Source organism: Giraffa tippelskirchi, chromosome 3, assembly GCF_054371585.1.
Source record: "Giraffa tippelskirchi isolate mGirTip1 chromosome 3, T2T-mGirTip1v1.2.pri, whole genome shotgun sequence".
In the NCBI taxonomy this organism is placed as follows: Eukaryota; Metazoa; Chordata; class Mammalia; order Artiodactyla; family Giraffidae; genus Giraffa; species Giraffa tippelskirchi.
Genome location: NC_137277.1, coordinates 149,535,858 through 149,555,064, shown reverse-complemented (window position 1 = coordinate 149,555,064; position 19,207 = coordinate 149,535,858). Strand labels below are relative to the sequence as shown.

Genomic DNA, 19,207 nt, shown 5'->3' with positions numbered 1-19,207 from the left:
AGTGTCTTGCTTAAAATTCTTGATCTGCTAAGTTATCCCTGCCTAGAGCAGGTGACACTGTTTCTTCTACCTAGCAAAACTTGATGCATTCTCTTCCTGTGAGCTCAGAGATGACAAAAGAAAAGGGAACAGCTCTGAGCTGGTTCCATGACAGCCTTCCAGGCAAAGCGATGGGAGTGGAGGACTGTGTGGAAAGCTGGGAGCAGGAAAGGGTCACCTGCTTTGTTTACATGTCAGAGAGGCTCTCCATTCACCTGCTGTTCCACCATCCTGTGTCCAACCCGACGCCTTGGGAATCATATTGTTCACCACTTCCATAATGGTTCCTAAGTCCTATCAATTACATTTCTAAAATGTTTCTCAAATTTCCCACTCTTCCATTTAGAACCTCGTTTTGTTTCCTCCTAACAGATCTCCCAAACCCTAATTATATTATGGAATATTACCCTGGTACAAAGATTGGAGGACTTTTATTAGATATTTTCCCCTTGTTTTTCTGATGCTACTTCCCATTTGATTAACAATGGGTAATTCATTATTTCTCTCCCCAGGCTGGGCCTCCCATGGGGGATTAGAATTTCCTCTTTCACACATTGATAACCAGCCAGTGCCTTCACAGAGTCCAAAGAAATTAACAAAATGTAAGTTACTTATTTACATTATCTGCCATCATAATAAGTCAAATTCAAGTAAATTTAGAAAAGAATCATTTTATAGCCTTTGCCTCATATTGTCCAGAAAATTATTTTGTTAATAATCAATTAAAATGAAAGCTGTATTTGGCTGTCCCCCACTGTGGAAAGTAATGTCTAGACTTTGTGGGCTTGCCATGGTAAACTATATCCTCTACTTCAGTCTTTTATATTTTGTGTTAAAGTTCATTGATAATGGATGATACCATTAGAATAGAACATGCTCTTTGTGCACAAGATGCCTGTTGACAGAGAATGCACTCAGGCTTGTAGCATAGGACCTGGTACCTAGTAATTGGTAACATATATTGAGTACTTACTTATTTTGTCTGCAGAGCTGGTTCATGTTGTGATTACCATGTAGGATATACATAGAAAATAGACACATTGCCTGTCTTACAGGATCTTATACATATTAATACTAGTCACTGACATTGATTTAACTTTTCAGTTGGACAGAATTTCAGACATACAGAAATATTTCATAAATGAAAATGGCACAAAGAACACCTTCATGCAGATTTACCTATTGTTAGCATTTTACCCCATTTGCTTTATATGGGCGTGTGTGTAACGTGTGTGTTGTTCTATCTGAACCTCTTGTGGGTAAGTTACATGCAGCATGACCCTTTACTCCTAAACGCTGCAGCTTGTGTTTCTTGAGAACAGGTATATTCTCTTGCACAACCACAATATGGTTGTAAATGTCAGGAAATGTTAACATACTTTTCTATAATCTACTAAGCATTTATATCTTGTGTTTGAGTTGACCCAGTCATGTCCTTCATAGCACTGTCCTGTGTCCGCCTGGCAGGGCAGGGGGTGGGGGGGGGTCTGTGGTCGTGTAATGTATTAAGTTGCCATATCTCATTAGACTCTTTTAATATGAAACACTTCCACAACTTTTGATTTTTTTGGACATGGGCATCTTAAAAGAATATCATCCCTCTGCTCCACTATTGTGCTTAATAGAAGGCTCCTTATTCAGTTTGATTTGAGGTCTTCTTGTAATTGAATTTAGGTTGTTAGTTTTCCTGAATATCTAGTCAGATTATCCTGACTAGAATACACATAGGTGATGTTCCTTTCTCAGTGTTTCACAGCTCAGAGCAGTCCCGCTCTCCCTCATGGGTGTTATTACTGTTGACCACGCACCCAAGGTGTTGTCCAGTTTTTCTCCTATATGATCACTGTTTTGTTCTGTCCTCCCTTACAATTACTGAGCATTCTGTGCGAAGACACTGTGAAACTTTGTACATGTCCTTCTCTTTTCTGTTTGTCAGAATTTCCACTTAGGTTTAGCATCCATTTTTGCTTTTTGCCTGATTCAGCCTGTCCTGTTACAGGTGAAAAGTGATGATTTTCCAACCCTAGCACTCTCTCCACACTTTTTTTTAAATTGTAGTAAAAACACAGAACAAAATCTAGCATCTTAGCCATTTTTAAGTGTACAGTTCAGTAAAGTATATGCACATTGCTATGAAAAATCTGAAACTTTGTACCCATTAAACAGTAACTTCCTATTCTCTCTTCCCAGCCCCTGGTAACCACCATTTTACTTTCTGTTTCTATGAATCTGACTACCTTACATACCTCATATAAACAGAGTCATGCAAGTACTTTCTTCTTGTACCTGGCTAATTTCACTTAGTACAATGTCCTCAAAGTCCATCCATGTTGTAGTATGTGACAGGATTTCCTTCCTTTTTAAAGTTGAATAATATTTCATTGTATGGACATAGCATGTTTTGTTTATCCACTCATCCGTTACTCACATTTTTAAACAGCCTTGTTGACATACAGTTCACATGCCATACAGCTGGCTTCTTCCACCTCTCCAGTGCTGTGTGTGCTTAGTCGCTCAGTTGCGTCCGACTCTGTGCAACCCCGTGGACTGTAGCCTGCCGGGCTCCTCTGTCCATGGGGATTCTCCAGGCGAGAATACTCGAGTGCGTTGCCATGCCCTTCTCCAGGGGATCTTTCCAACCCAGGGATTGAACCCCAGTCTCCCGAATTGCAGGCGGATTCTTTACTGTCAGAGCCACCAGGGAAACCCAAGAATAATGGAGTGAGTAGCCTATCCCTTCTGCTGTAAGCAGAAAACTGTCTCTTATTCCCCATTTACATATGTATTCACTATCAGAATGGATTCATACTTTTTCTGTGGTTTATAATCACTACTGTACTTAATCATTTTGGTTCTCAAATTGTCCCCATGTTGACCAGTGGGAGCATTTTCAGGCTGACATCTAAATCTTTGTAGTATCAATATTTTAAAATTTTCAAACCATTTCAGACTTACAGAAAGGCTTGCAAAAATAATACCAAATATTTCCATATTTTCCCACCTAGATTTCCCAAAATGTTACCATGTTTCCCTTATTCTGTGTGTGTGTGATATATGTAATTTCTTGTGAACTGAAATTATTCTGAGACTTAAGGAGCAGGCATAATGCCCTTCACCCCTAAAAACGTTAGCGTCTGTTTCCTAAGAAGGACATCCTTTTACTAATCACAGTTTAGTGATCAAAATTGGAAATTAAACATTACCATACTACTGTTATCCAATCTATAGATCTTATTCAGATTTTTTCAGTTGTTGTGTGTGTGTGGTTTATTTTGTAGAACATTCCTCGAATTGAGTTTATCTGACGCTGTCTCATAGATACGGGTTATGCATTTTGTCAGGACTAGCAGCACAGGAACGATGTTGTGTGTTCTTAGTAAACCATACCAGGAGGCACACAGTGTCTCTTTTGCCCCATTGCTTACGATGTTATTAACTTCGATCAGTTAAGGTGGTTAAGGTGGTGTCTGCCAGGTTTATTCAGTATCAAGTTACTATTCTGTTTTTTCCTTTGTGATGAATAATTATCATGTGGAAAAATATTTTGAAACTGTGAGAATGGGTTGTTTCTGATTATTAAAGTTTCACCCACTAACTTAGCATTCATTGATAATTCCTGCATGAAATGTCTGTTACTGTGGTTGTTGCTAGATGATAGTTTTCTGTTTCATCATTCCTTCTACGTTTACTAGCTGGCGTTCTACTGTACAGAAACGCTTTGTCTTGTCCTCACTTTTACTTACTTGTTGATATGTATCATTGTGGACTCATGGAATCCTATTTTATTCTTCCTAATACTTTGGGATAAATCAGTTGGGGAATCCGTCAATTCCAAGCAAATCACAGATTCACAACAGCCAATTCTGAATACAGACACCCTTAGGGATTCAGACTATTTAGTTTTCTCTTTTTAAACTCACTAAAACTTAATTGTTTTTAATCATTAAAAAAGTGAGTAAATTTCACCACTGAACACAAAAAAGCTGAGATACGGGGAACACTGCTATTTGCCTGTAATCCTTGAGGCTTATTGTGGGGAAAAATAGGGGGGGAAAGCTTTCGGCAAAAAGCTACAATAAAATTAAGCCTTAGAATTTTAATAAAAATTAAAATTCTTAACAATTTTAAAATTCACTCATTAAGTATCCCCCCACTTCATTAATCATTAGTGAAGTGAAGTGAGTCGCTCAGTCATGTCTGACTCTTTGCAACCCCATGGACTATATACAGTTCATGGAATTCTCCAGGCCAGAATACTGGAGTGGGTAGCCATCCCCTTCTCCAGGGGGATCTTCCCCTACCCAGGGATCAAACCCAGATCTCCCACATTGCAGGTGAGTTCTTTACCAGCTGATCCAGCTTAAGGCAATGCAAACTAAAACCAAAATGCCATAATACCATTACCCACCTGTCAGAAGAGCTTAAATAAAAAATGAAAACCGCTCATGCTAACAAGGATATGGAAGAACTCGGACACAACTTGTGGAAGTGTAAATTATTATTACCATTAGCAGAAAACTGGCAGTTTCTGCTAAAACTGAAATACACATACTGCAAGATGCATGTACCTTTCCACTCCTAAGTACATATTCCAACAGAAATGCATTCACCTGTTGACCAAAATAGATGGAAAAGGATGTTTTGTCAACACTGTTGCTAACAGCCCCAAATGGTGTTTATCTGTGATGCTGGGTGAGAGGTTGGGTAAGGGTGGTTTGAGTAGTGACTGGAAGGGTGCCACAAGGGCAGCTTCTAAGGAGTGGTCATGTTCTGTTTCTTGATGTTGGTATTTTTATGGTTGATTTTACTGTATGAAAATTAGTTATTTGGGCTCTTTTTCTGTATACATGCATGCATGCTAAGTCGCTGCAGTCATGTCTGACTCTGTGCCACCCATAGTCCACCAGGCTCCTCTGTCCAAGGTATTCTCCAGGCAAGAATACTGGAGTGGGTTGCCGTGCCCTCCTCCAGAGGATCTTCCCAACCTAGGGAATCGAACCCAGGTCTCTTATGCCTCCTGCACTGGCAGGTGGATTCTTTACCACTAGCACCACCTGACTCTCTCATTCACACTCGAGTTGTTGTCCTCTAAGAGTCTCTGTAGGCACGAAAAGTGCACAAGGAAAGCCCCCATGAAAATAATGTAATTAAGACCTTCATTTCCCATTGTGACAGATAAACATAAAACCATCCCACATTTGTAGAATGCTGTACGATTTTCATATGCTCATCAGAACCCCTGAACAGCTGTTTGAGGGAGTTTAGGCGTTAATGAACGATCACATGTCCTGCTTGACACTGTTCTTCAAGTTTAATTATTAATAGCCCCCCCTCCCCACTTCCTCTCAAGTATTGTGGTTTAATAATAAATTATATGATCTTTACAAATGAGGAAGCAAGGGGACCCAGGGTTAAATGACTTGCTCATTATTACTTATTAGCAGGTAGTACACCCAGGACTCAGAGCCAGAATTTTGTGTGGGCATCACTGACACTACCTTGGGGTTCCCAGAAACAGAACCGGACACACAAGGCTGCCTTTCACTCTGTCTGGATCCCTGAGGCTTGGGATCCCCACAGCCCAGGCTCCAGCCCCCTCATCTGTGTAAAGTGATAGCCATGATTGTAAGAGAGGGTTGCTTTAGCATCTTGAGTTGGATTGCCTTCCATCCTCTGCCCACTGCGTCTCTGGTCTCATATGTAGTCTTCAGATTGTCCCCTGGGTCTCAGCCCTGCTTTCTGGACCCCCTGGCCTTCTGAGATGACCCACTGTCTATGCCACTGAACGGTCTTTCACTAGTCCCAGCCTTCAGCATAAATGTATTATTCTTGACTATCTGCCCATTACTTGTAGATTATCCATATATGCGATTTTCCATTCTCCACAAGGAGAGAGTTGGTTAACAGGAAGTTTTATCTGAGACATAATTCACTCCATAATATATTTATCAAAAATTTGTAAAGTACACATGTAAAAGACAGAACTGTAAATGAAAATGACAACTGTTGAGGGACAGGATTAGGGTATTGTTTTCCCCCCTACATCTAGTATTTTAAGATTACTTTGATAATAAATATGTATTACAAGCACTAAGTTTGCAAGTGTAGGAACAAAGGTTACTTTTAACCTTGAGCCTTATCTGAGAGTCTTCTATTACTTCCTGCCTTCTCACTTTTAATCAAGTCCTTCTCAGAGCAACATGCAATTACTTAAAAAGCCTCAGCAAAGCATGAGGTATCTACATTAGCTTTTCAAAATTATCCCCAAGGAGACATAATCGATGTTTGTTCTTGTCAGTTGTCTTAAATTTGATTCAAAAGCAGCAGCATCTACTTTAAAATCATAAATGTGGTACAATGATGTGATTTTTTAAAAATCTGAGACTCTTCAATGTGGTTTTTTTTTTTTTCTTTTTTACTAGCTCCCAACAGTGGTAACCAAGACATGTCAGCCTGGTTCAATCTATTTGCAGACTTGGATCCCCTTTCAAACCCAGATGCTATCGGACACTCAGATGATGAACTTCTTAATGCTTGACTGAAGTTACGATGCCACTTCAATGGCCTTGAGACACCAGTTTTGCAACTTACTGCCTTAGTGGAAAGGAGTTTATGTTGTCACTCACATACGAAGACATTGTGTTTGCAAATTTAACACTTGACAGCCAACTTTAGACAGATGGTAAGGACCAACTACATTTTTATACATTGTCTATTTAATGTCTTGGATTTGCAGCAGTTGGTAGTATATGGAAAACTTTAGAAACTATTGAGTCTGAAATTGATACCAAAACTTAGAATAACAGGTAGGGATAATTGTCAGTAGGGATTGGATTTATTTATTTGGAAAGCCTTTTATGTATGAGTTGCCTTGCTGGCTGTGAGATTTCTACATATAGATAAAGGACAGCATGTAAACTGGGTTGTGATTTGGGGTTAGTTTTTAAATAAAACACCGGCAGGGGGAATTTTCTGTTGTGGAACATAGCACTAGAAACAAGACTAGTTTTGTCTTTAGAAAGGTAGAATAAGATTTGAGAACTCAGTTTTCTTTGATGAAATCACAGAGAAACTTGGTACTTGTTCTCTCCACTTGGAGGCTAAAATGTAGTACCTCAGTTCTTTTCCTTCATACGAAATCAGGACACCCTCCAATATCATTATTGAATTTTTGGGGGAAAGGAGCAGGATGAGTTATTTGCTAAGTCCACCCTCTGTAGAAACAGAACACTCTCTTCCCATCTTATAAACCACAGGACTGTCCAACAGTATTTCAGACATTGTATTTCATTGTGTCTTCAGGCCTAAGTCTTCACACATTGCTATCACAATGCACTGTTTTCACATGCTGCCTGAAAGAAGACAAGGGGAGGATACTCCTTGGGCAACTGGCAGTTGTATTCGTGCAATTACCCGGAAACGTCTACTTGAATGAGGGAAAAAATCTAATTAACTCACCCTCGAACAGATGTGCAATACTTACCCAGTATTTCTTAACATGATTTAACCCAGAATACTTTCTGGCAAAGTTACAGAAAGCTCTCTACCATCAGTAAAGCAGTCTTTTATTTTTTCACTTTTCTGTGGGTGACATCAGCTGAGGTTCTATTTGATTACTAAGGACAAACTTACCCTTGGAAGGTTTAGTCTTAAGTATCAGAAGGCAGGTTATTTGATGGAAGTTGAAGTATATGCTAATATAAGCACAGCCCTTGTAGACACAGTCACATGTCCTATTCCTTCTTCCTGCCCAGCCTTTAGTTCTGAGGCAGTTCACCGGGTGTCCTATTTCATCATTGTCCAGTCCATTGTATCTGTATAAGCGACCATTTTCACTAACATGTGCACAGTAGATTTCACTATACTCCAAGTTCCAAGCAAGCTTAATTATTATTTACAAGAGAATTGCTTGTAATCTCTGAGTCACTGTATATAGAAAAAAACATTCTCTTAGGAATGGACTAGGGCAGGTAAATCGCAGTCCACTTCCCATCCATAGCAGTCTGGCCTAACTACACTCTGAACTGCCCACAGGCTCTTTGGAAAACCACAACTGTGGTCAAGTAGTGGGTAGGCTAGAAAGACCTTAACTGAGGGTCAGAAATATGGACTTAAAAGATTCTGTAAAACTTTCCTTAAAATATTTTCATGCGCTTATTCCTATTTGGTTTAACCCTTACAAAGCATTTTGTAACTCTCCCTTTTTATTCAGTGCAATTCGCCAGAGTGTAGTACATTGTTCCACCAAAATTCCATCACCAGGGGTCATGATTATGAATCACAATCTAAATTCTAAATCCATGGTCACTCTGAGCTCTCAACTTTGGGAGTACCTCAGAAAATGTTGATTACCTTGAGTTTTGCCATTTTTCTCTTATTAATTTTCACTAATGCATTAGTTCAAAAATACTTGTATAGCTCCCTCACAACCACACAGAGCAGTCAGTCCTTGTTATGGCGTAAACAGACACTCAGTGCCGAGGAAAACCACTACTCTCACTAGGCCTAAATCCCTGACAGTGGATGTAGAGGGGAATACTGCCCCCCAGTTTTCCAAGAGCAAAGGTTATAAAAAAATAGAAACATATCAGAATTTTTATTATTCAGTTCTTAGTTTCTCTAACATTTTTGCTTTCAACCGAGTATCCAGTTGCTCATTTAACCCAAAAGCAACACTGCCTTAGAGCCTTAGAAAGTCCAGTTATAACTTCAGCAAAGTCTAATGACTCCATTTTTGAAGTGCACATTTAAAACATTATTTTTTCTCAAGGCTAGTTATTTGAAGCTCAATCATTAAGAGCCAGAAACAGAAATTTGGCTATATCACACCTAAAATAGGTGTAATAGGAAACCAAGCACATATTCAGTAGGGAGTGAAAGGAAGGACAGGATAAACACAGAACAGAAAGGTGATCAGTTGCTATTTGGTTACATCTAGAACTACCATTCAATAAATAAATAAACCTTAACCAAGGGTGAGCTGAGAATAACTCTTATCAAAATAAATGAATGCTTTTTATATTAAGTGGGGGGCATAGCTATCTTATACTTTTTAATACCAGACAAAAATGCATTTAAACTTAGAAAAGCCCCAGAAGAATTAAAATTTGCCTAATCTTTCTTCAGCCAACTTTAGGGCAGATTAAGATCAAATTGGTGTGACTTTGTATTTTTTGAAATCTTTCATTAATTGTAAAACATAACTCTGATATGATTAGAAACAAACTGTTTCAACAAAACAGGTTTCAGTATTTGCACAATGAAAGTGTTTGTATTTCAACCATGGATATTTCACATAACTATCTTTACAGACCATCTGGAAATATAAAGGTCTTAACTGTGTATGAACAAAGGAAGTTTGAATGTGCTATTTTTCTGAGCCTCTTTTATTAATAATAAAATTATAAGATGGCATAAAAAGTTTATTTTCTAAAGTGTTCAATACAAATCTAGTTATTGTTTCCCTCTTCAAAAACTTTGGTTTTTACCTCAGGACCATAGTAGTAAGAAGGTAGTTTGAATGATATAGATACCACAGAATGAAAATAAAACCAGGGCAATTAATATCCTTGTGAGACTGATTCTTTCTAATTTATTTCATGCAGGAGGGACTTTGTAAGATATGGGAAATAACAGAATGTGTGTTCTTTGTGTAAATACTCTTAGTAACAAAATACAGAATACTAAACAGCAAAATTTTGAGCCTGGACACAATAACCAGTGAAATATAAGCCATATTATTTAATTTGATTTGCTGAAAGGAGGAAAAAAAAAAAAGCCAGGATTAATTGATCCAGTTATTTCTATCTTCCATAGCACTGGCAGGGCCCTGCATTTCCTTACCTTGAGCAGTGAAACAGACCCAGAATCTTGGGATGTAGACATTAAACTGGGAAACTTTAACTTTACATTAAACTACAAACTTTAACATATTAACCAATTCAGCAGTACTGAAAGTAATGCATTTAAAACACACACCAATAAGAATTCATTTAAATATACCAAAGAAAACCTACAGAGCAGGATGGGAAGAAAAATTCTTATTGTTAGGATGGGTCACATCCATAAGCCCCATATATTCTATTTTCTCCCATGTTTTATGTGCAACTTAAGAGTTCCCTGATGGCTCAGTGGGCAAAGAATCCACCTGAATTACAGGAGACACAGGAGATGTGAGTTTGACACCTGGGTCAGGAAGATCCCCTGGAGGAGGGCATGGCAACCCACTCCAGTATTCGTCCGGAGAATCCCCATGGACAGAAGAGCCTGGTGGGCTCCAGTCCATTGTGTAACAAGAGTCGGACACGACTGAGTGACTAAGCATGCAGGCACAAAGAGTTCATTAAGAACTGTCCTTGGCATCTAAAGTCAAGACATGGTTCTCTACTCAGTGGTGTAAATAAAACCATTCAACGTCCAAAAAATAAGTACAAACTGGAGATAAAGGTGAGGTGGGTGTTAACAGGTAAGATTTTGAAGGGCATGTTTCTACCTTTAAAAAAAATTTCTTTATCCCATTTCAGAATAATGCTCTCTCATTTAAAAAGTATGGAAAAGTAGAAGACCAAGAAATCCTCCACAGCCTGACCATCTAGGGGTAACTCCTGTTAATGTTGCATAGGAACTAAACTGTCATCTGGGTGATTCGTTTTACTGTCTGACTGAAATGGGCATGCAAAGTTAACAGACTAAAAATTACTTTTCTTTTACCTCAAAAAGTCACATTAAAAAAAAATTCACCAAAAATGTGATTGAAAGCCCCACTTTTTGCCTCTTTAAAAAAGATAGTGAAAGTCACTCAGTCGTTTCTCACTCTTTGCAACTTCAGGTACTATAGCCTGCCAGGCTTCTCTGTCCATGGGATTCTCCAGCAAGAATACTGGAGTGGGTAGCCATTCCCTTCTCCAGTGAATCTTCCCAACCCAGGGATTGAACCTGGGTGTCTTGCGTTGTAGGCAGATTCTTTACCATCTGAGCCACTGGGGAAGCCCCTAAAAGATATGCTTCTCAAATAAGATATTTCTTTGGAGTTTCTGCAGCTGTAGCAACATTAAAAACCAGAGCCAGAGGATGTGTGTCACTAACTTGCTTAGTCAGGAACTGGTGTTTAACCAGCTTACTTTCTCTTTGCCCTCTGAACGAAACTGCCAGCAGCTGAACCAATGAATACCACAAAGAACAAACAAGGCAATGACCCAAGGGCACAAAATCTGCAATGATACCAGACACTTATATTTTATTAATGTCACTGTTACAGGAGAAGTAGCAGTAAGGCTTTGTAGGTAAGTCAAAGTTGTGGAGTCAGACTTGGTTCAAAGCCAGATTTGAACATTTCTCAGATATATGACCATGGATAAGTTAATCTAATTCTGATCTTGTGATTTGTAAGATAGTAACTAGCAGTATCTGGCTTCCTAGGGTTCTGTAAGCACCAAGCCTGGCACACGGAAAGCTATCGGAAAGCGTTACCTACCTTTATTATGATTTCAGCTCAACACCCTTGACTGTATTATACTTTACAAGGTAAAATGAATTTCATGGGATCATTTTCCCTGATCAACAACTTGTGGCTTTTCTAAGCAATGAATAAACTTACCTAACAAAAGAGGAAGGAGATGATAACATGTGTTTGCTTCCAGTTTTGTTGTTTTCATACTCACTGGCCATCTAACTGATTAGCACTGTCATCAGCATTTCCTGAAATCACATAAGAAAACTGAAGTTCAAAGAGGTGACTTCTTTGCTTTAGATCGCATGATCATTAAGCTGCTGAGCCAGAACTAGTTCCCAAATTGTGGCCCTAAATCTTGGGCTTTTCCTGCATCTCCTCTGAATGATCCTGATGATCTCAAAAATAACTGCTTAAGGCATGGAACTGAGATGAATGGTCATACTCCTGGTTTTTTGGCCATCAAAGCTCCATGATAGAAAGTGACAGTCACTCAGTTGTGTCCGACTCTTTGCGACCCCATGGACTATACGTCCATGGAATTCTCCAGGCTGGAATACTGGAGTGGGTAGCCTTTCCCTTCTCCAGGGGATCTTCCCAACCCAGGGTTCGAATCCAGGTTTCCTGCTTTGCAGGTGGATCCTTTACCAGCTGAGCCATAAGGGAAGTCCAAGAATACTGGAGTGGGTAGCCTATCCCTTCTCCAGTGGATCTTCCTGACCTAGGAATCGAAACGGGGTCTCCTGCAATGTAGGCGGATTCTTTACCAACTGAGCTACCAGGGAAGCCCTGAGCTCCATGATGGTCTTCTCCAAAACATAATGATTTAGTATGATGCATCCATACTTCTGTATAAAATCAAACAAAGAGTATACGGAGTTAAACTCTCAGTGTGCGGAAGATGCAAGCCACTTAAGAGAAATTTTTAAATAAAACCAACAATTTGGAGATAGTTAATAAAGAGAAGTAGAAACAGTATCCTTAAAGACTCCAGTCTCTGTGATAAGATACCAGACCAACCCCAAAACACATATATACAAAAGTTGTTATCTACAGCAGTATTTTTCAAATCATTTTTGATGACAACTCACAATAAGAAATGTATTTTACTTTACAACCTAGTACATATGTATCCCTGTGGCTAGTAAGGGCTTCCTTGGTGGTTCAGCTGGTTAAGAATCCACCCGCAATGCAGGAGACCTGGGTTTGATCCCTTGGTCAAATCCTTTCCCAATCCCTGGATTGGGAAGATCCCTTGGAGAAAGGAACGACTACCCACTCCCGTATTCTGGCCTGGAGAATTCCATGGATTATATATTCATGGAGTCGCAAAGAGTCTGACATGACTGAGCGACTTTTACTTTCAAGACTAGCAAAAGCTTTACATACAAATACTATTCCCCTCATGTCTGAATATACTTATATTTTTTGTTATACTTCATTTAAAAAAAATGGTAGCTGCTGCTGCTGCTGCTAAGTCGCTTCAGTCATGTCCGACTCTGTGCGACCCCATAGACGGCAGCCCACCAGGCTCTGCCGTCCCTGGGTTCTTCAGGCAAGAATACTGGAGTGGGTTGCCATTTCCTTCTCCAGTGCATGAAAGGGAAAAGTGAAAGTGAAGTCGCCCAGTCGTGTCCGACTCTTAGCGACTCCATGGACTGTAGCCTACCAGGCTCCTCCATCCATGGGATTTTCCAGGCAAGAGTACTGGAGTGGGGTGCCATTGCCTTCTCCGAATGTTAGCTAGATCTATATAATTCATTTCAAGACCTAGTTTGCACACACTGAACTAGAGATACAAAGGTTATTTATATCATCAGTCAGTTGTGTCTGACTCTTTATAACCCCATGGACTGGAGCCTGGCAGGCTCCTCTGTTCATGGAATTTTCCAGGCAAAAATACTGGAGTGGGTTGCCATTTCCTACTCCAGGGGATCTTCCTGAACCAGGGAACGAACCCACGTCTCAAGTCTCCTACATTGGTGGGCGGATTCTTTTACCACTGCACTACCTGTGAAGTCACCTGTATTATCCTGCCATGTTCTAATAGAAGTGAAAGTGTTAGTTGCTCAGTCATGTCCAACTCTTTGCAACCCCATGGACTGTGGCCCACCAGGCTCCTCTGTCCATGGAATTCTCCAGGCAAGAGTACTGCAGTGGGTTGCCATTTCCTCCTCCAAGGGAACTTTCCAACCCAGGGATCGAACCTAGGTTTCCTGCATTGAAGGCAGATTCTTTACTGTCTGAGCCATCAGGGAAGCCCATTCTAATAGAGGTCTAAAATAAAGATATTTAAAAAAACAATCTTAGCAAGGGAAAAAATGATATACATCAACAGGGAACTCCTAGGAAGGGGATGCTAAGTATTTCACAACCAGCCACTTAAAAGCAATTAAAGGGAAAGAATCATTATAGACCTAAAAACTTTTGGGGGCAAGGATATATTTAATATTAATCAATCAAAGCAAAAAAGTCAAAAAAAATGGAGAAAATTAGGCACACCCAACTTAAGATCTAAATTTTCTCCTCTCAGCCTCTTTAAAGGTGGAGGGAAAAGACAGAAAAAAGAAAAATGGGAGAAAATGTTACACCAGTTTGAGAGATTCTCTTCATATTTGATGCTATGTTACATTATAATGTTTATATATGTATATGTGTATGTGTGTGTGTGTGTATCCAAATTAGTTAACTTTTCCCCCCCAGAAATAATTTTTAGGATTTCTTCAAAGTAATTTGGTGACCACCTTTTATGACAAGCAGCCGTGGTGACACTTATTTCACTTAAAAGGTGACCCTGCTTTCTAAGTGATTATACTGCATGCAATCTTCATCCAGACTAAACCCCTCAGCCTAAACAACCGCCTTGCATCTATAAACCTTTGTCACAAAGGAAGAATATAGCTGGCTTAGCAAGAACGAATTACCAAAAGGGAAAAAACTCCTTTATGTGTAATTTATAATGAAATCAAGTGACTGCCCCCAGCTATATCTCTTAACTTGTAAAGTAATGAATTTAAACAGGTACATCTTTCAGTATGCTTGCTTATATTTTAATGTCTTCTTAGCACTTACCACAAATACCAGGTGCTCTCAGTTCTAGAGGAAGTTAAGGAGGAGGTAGCAAGGAAATAAGGAAGAACAACTGAGAATATTATATATCCTGCTACTTAACACAGATTCATTTTTCTATCTGTGAAAAAGAATATACTAAAGTTTTTTCAAGCTAGAAATATCTGAAAAGAAATTTGCATTTGAGCCAATATTCATAAAAGTACACAGAAAAAGACTCTCAAGAAGAACAGATTTTATTTTTAACATAAAAGTTCTATTTTCTTGTGAGGCAGCAACAAGTGTTCAGATATAGGGAATACATAAGTACACAGTAACAATATTTATCACCATTGGAAATGCAGTTTTTTGGGAGAACTTTGTTAGAAAAACAAAACTTTAAAAATTGCATTTGAAAAAGATTTACACAGCTTTAACAGAGATGAAAAATAAAGACTTTTAAAAAACATAAATTATATTCATCAACAGGATTGTATAAACAAAATATTGTTCAGGGCTGATCTGCTTATCACTAATTTAGGCAGAGTAAAACTTAAAGTGCGAAAAATAAGTATTTTAGCTTTTTTAATGCAAATTCAGCACTTCCGCTGGTCTAGTCTTAAAACATCAAAATTCTAAGCATTAAGGAATGAATCTTCAGAGTAGTATTTAATAAATTCAGTAGTGGCGATTTTTCTTTTACTTCCTTTAACAAAAGAAAATTCTGACAATCCAGTCCTAATCATGGACACAGAGGAGGCTATAAATTCTGCTATTTTTTTAAATACCTTTTCCCAGTAAAAGTCAACCATTAGAAAAAAAAGGGGGGGTGGGGGCTTCCTTGTTGCCAGTTACTCCACAGTTAGCAATAGCACCTTCTAAAAGGCTGATTTGGCTTGTCACAAATATCAGAAATAGTTTAAATAAAATGATTCTAGTTAAAAAATAATTTTGGCATCCATGCTCACCATATTAATCAAAGAAGCAAAACAGGTATTTTAAAAACATAACTGCTCACAAAAGCCATGACAACTTAAGATCTAAATTTGACAAGTAATACAGACTTGGTCATGATCAGAAACAGTAAGTGTATATTTTTATCACAGCAAGGAAGAAACTGTTTAAGAGTAAAAATAACAACACTGACAAAGTTATTAACCAGAGAATAGCTTCCTTTTGCCGAAATATACAAGCCACCTGTTTCTTTCTTTTACCGCAATGCAAGTAAATTTATTCAAATTAAAAAAAAAATTTAAATTGTATTTCCACTGAAGCTATTCTGATTTACTTACCTTCTGTACAGTTTTCTACAGAATAACGTAATTATGGAATGTAATTTTAGAAAACAATATTATGCATTCTATTAAGAGTAGACCCATTTTAAATAAAAGTCAACCACCTGTGCACCAAGGTTAAATAAAAGCTAAATGGACTACGATCAATATTTTTTCAAGACGGCATAAAGCTCATAAACTTAAAAATTAGCCCTTTGGCACTGGCAGTTAAGAGTTTTTTCATACCTTGTACCTTTTCTCCTTCCTTCAAACCTCAGGCTCTGTTTCTCCCAAACATGAGGACTATGTCTGGTTGCCATATAATTCATTTACCTGCAAATTCACATTCTCCTTACAGCCAAACATTAAAAGTTCCACCTATAAGACTATGAAAATGATAGTATCTTAAAACTGTCTCCCATTCTGATTTTAAATTACTTTCGATTAAGGATATACGAATACTCGACAGAAAGATGCGTTAGACAAACGTGCACAACAGAGTAGGAGGAAAAACTGTCTACAAAGTGGCATTTGAGTAAAATACCCTTGTGACCACATCCAGATGGCAAAAGAAATAAGTCTGAGGCAAGGTAAAGAACAGAGATTTAACAGAAGTCAGGTAATCCAAAAACTGATTGGGGATTTTTTTGAAACCTTATTTTTAACTTCCAACCTTCAACACCAGCTCACCTGATTTCAGTTTTACCCTTCTTCTGTACTGCTGACAGAGCAGTTGTCAGTGGAGAAATGGTAAAGTCAAATGATCAAGGTTCTCAAAAACCAACCCACCAGAGAACACTTAGACCTTGAATAACTGAGCTTTTCCAATTTAGAAGCCACAATGTACTAATTCCAGGTAAATCAGTTTTGGACAGAAAAGGTACCAAAATTCATCAGGCCTACCAACTGAAACCTGAGACTATTCAAATGTTGAGTTTACCTAATTTGCCTAAATATATCTCCACTTTTAACAGGGTATATTTTTAATTATTTAGATGTTTTAAAGATACTTAAATATAAGAAGTCCTTTCAGAAGATTTATTGCTACCACTAGGTTTTCTTTGATGAGATATATCTGGACAAACTGACATATTAACCTTCTAAACTGAATCCCTTTTACAGTATTTAAATGTTCTCTTCCTATAATATGTATAGGAACATTAAATTATTGCATCATAAGGTAGTTTATGAAGATCTTAGAAGGATGCTTTCTATCAACAACGCTCTAATTTTTTAAAAAGTGCTGCTCCTTAACACCACATATCCAGACATGAAGTCTGCTGTCATGTGATACTGGCAGTGCTTGTGTTAAGATCAGCCTAAATCCCAAATTCTTCAAAGGTTCCTGCTGTTTATGCTCCAAAGCCCTTCTGGCCTGTTTTTTCCCCCCTCTGTGTGGAATGCTGGAGCAAAAACTAGCAAAATCTATAGGCAACATATCTCAGTGCCAACCACCATAAAGGAAACGTCAGTCTCAAGATTCTGTGACTAAGGGTTGCTATTCAATGGATCACACTCCTGGCAAACTACTAACCCAGACCAAATCCACAAGACGACAACATCACAAAAGCAGAGGGGGAAATCCATGCACAGCCATTTTCAGGATCTTTCGGGGCTATGATACAGTGACGGTTAAAGGTAGAATGATACCTGTGGGACAGAAGGGTGTTCCTGTGATAAATACTGCGCAGAAAATCCAAGGGGCTCCTTACTCCTAGCTAGCAGTCGGACACTGGGCAGTTAAGGTTCCTTTTGGCTCGCTGACTTTTAAACCAAGTTCCAACGATGAGTGAGAACATATTAAAGCACTTGTCTCCAGATTATAATTTTTCTGACAACGTGGTGAAATGTGTACAGAAGTAGTGAAGAAAACAGCAGTTTTACAAATATTTCACCCAAAGCACAAACTTCTGACATCAGAAAACATAAGTCACATAATGTACTCATATTGCTTTTTATCTTTTTTATATACGTACTTGTTCAAGGTATTAACCTATCAATTCTTGTTTGGGAGAAGAACACAGTCATGAGATTAAGATTGCTAGGAAAATGTCAACAATCCCTTTGGTCCCAAAGCTGAAAACAGCGGAGAAAAGCACACATCTAGAAAGGGAAACAAGAAACAGAGGCCACCAAAGAACATCCTGTTTGCTACGTTTCCAGAAAATGTAACATTGGTATAAAATAGTCATTTTCATAGAAAAGATGGTTCTTGCAGCATCATTCACGTCTCCCTTCAGGAATCATGTTTGCAGGGATCAGTTTTTTGTTTTTGTTTTTTTCAAAGAAGTCTAATTTGAGAACAAAAAATGTGATATCGGCCCTCCAAAAGGAAAGAATTGATACCTTTTTCTTGTTTCAACTGGTGCTTTAAGCAAAAGCAGGCTCGGCGCTGAGGGCCGGCCTCCAGAGGGGCCGCTCCCTTCCAGCAGCCACGCCACGCCGCATCAGTGTGGAAGAGCTGGGGCACGTCACAGCCAACCAGAAGCCATGATGCCATCGCTGCCAAGGGGTCGAGGAGGTTCTCAGTTGCTCAGAACTACAGCCTCACAGCACTGGGACCTATCCTTCTGCTTCCTCGATGGGTTCTGGTGTGGGGAGGAGAGAGGCCGGGGGCAGGACTGTACTCGTTCCTCGAGAGACTCGGTCTTGCTCTGTGTTGGTAGACAGGGAGGCCACAGCGATGGGCTGCAGCAGAGTGGTGGTCATGCCAGTGGTGACGGTCAGGCTGTGGCCAGAGCCCTTGAGGGTAAGATCTGGTGTGGGGAGGAGTGGCTTCAGGATGCTGACGAGGCAGAAAGCAGAGCCGCTTTTAGGAATGAAATTCACCTTGTTTTTGTCAGGACAGTAAAAGGCCGGGATTTCGTGAAGTTGTTTTGGCCTAGACACAGAATAAATAACCCAAGACTTTTAAGTCATAAAACACCAGAAGTAAGTTTTTTTCTTTAAAAACAACAGCTTATAGACACAAAAAAGGAAAACAAAACTCAAGCTATGTCCAAAGCTCCAAATGCCATCAACCAAGGACACATGATTTGAATTATGCATCTCAGAATGCTGGAAGGACATGAGTTTACTGTTGATTTCAGCTACCTGGCGAGCCCAGGCTCCACACAGGATGCTCAGGCATCAAGTGAAGCTCTAAGACAGCCAATGTGAATAAAAAATTTCCTAAAGCAAAAGATATTCCAGCTGTTTAAAGACAAAAATATGTTCCACTATGATTTTTCCAAAGTGGGTACTATTTTGAAGGGCAAAGGCAAGGAAATGAATGACACAAGATGTGTATCTTTTGCTGAGCTTTGCCACTGCGTGACTAAACTTTGCTGGGCGTGACTTCTCCAAGTGCGCTTAAATATCTCTTTGAAACAGTTCTGAGTTAATAGCCATAATGATT

At 39.0% G+C, this 19,207-nt stretch overlaps 2 protein-coding genes across 27 annotated transcripts in view; one reads left to right on the top strand and one right to left on the bottom strand.

The window, feature by feature from the left end:
* The window catches only part of FAM117B (family with sequence similarity 117 member B), an 87,302-nt gene that overhangs the window by 2,403 nt on the left and 65,692 nt on the right, over nt 1-19,207 (bottom strand). The window contains exon 8 of one of the 3 annotated variants that reach the window (XR_014080043.1): nt 11,636-11,736. Coding sequence is in view for 2 of the 3 variants with exons in the window: in XM_081581973.1 (XP_081438099.1) it covers nt 18,373-18,691 (319 nt within the window). In the remaining variant the exon portion in view is untranslated. Of the gene's footprint in view, nt 1-11,250; nt 11,737-14,772; nt 18,692-19,207 lie in introns of those variants that run through there. The other 2 variants (XM_081581975.1, XM_081581973.1) reach the window with 2 other exon arrangements.
* ICA1L (islet cell autoantigen 1 like) overlaps nt 1-19,207 on the top strand; it is a 75,730-nt gene that overhangs the window by 44,782 nt on the left and 11,741 nt on the right. For 8 of the 24 annotated variants that reach the window (XM_081581980.1, XM_081581988.1, XM_081581977.1 and 5 more), the window contains 2 exons: nt 552-641; nt 6,462-9,459. In XM_081581980.1, the coding sequence (XP_081438106.1) occupies nt 552-641; nt 6,462-6,577 (206 nt within the window). In that variant the 3' untranslated portion in view covers nt 6,578-9,459. Of the gene's footprint in view, nt 1-551; nt 642-6,461; nt 9,460-10,562; nt 10,791-11,457; nt 11,659-19,207 lie in introns of those variants that run through there. The other 16 variants (XM_081581990.1, XM_081581985.1, XM_081581984.1 and 13 more) reach the window with 6 other exon arrangements.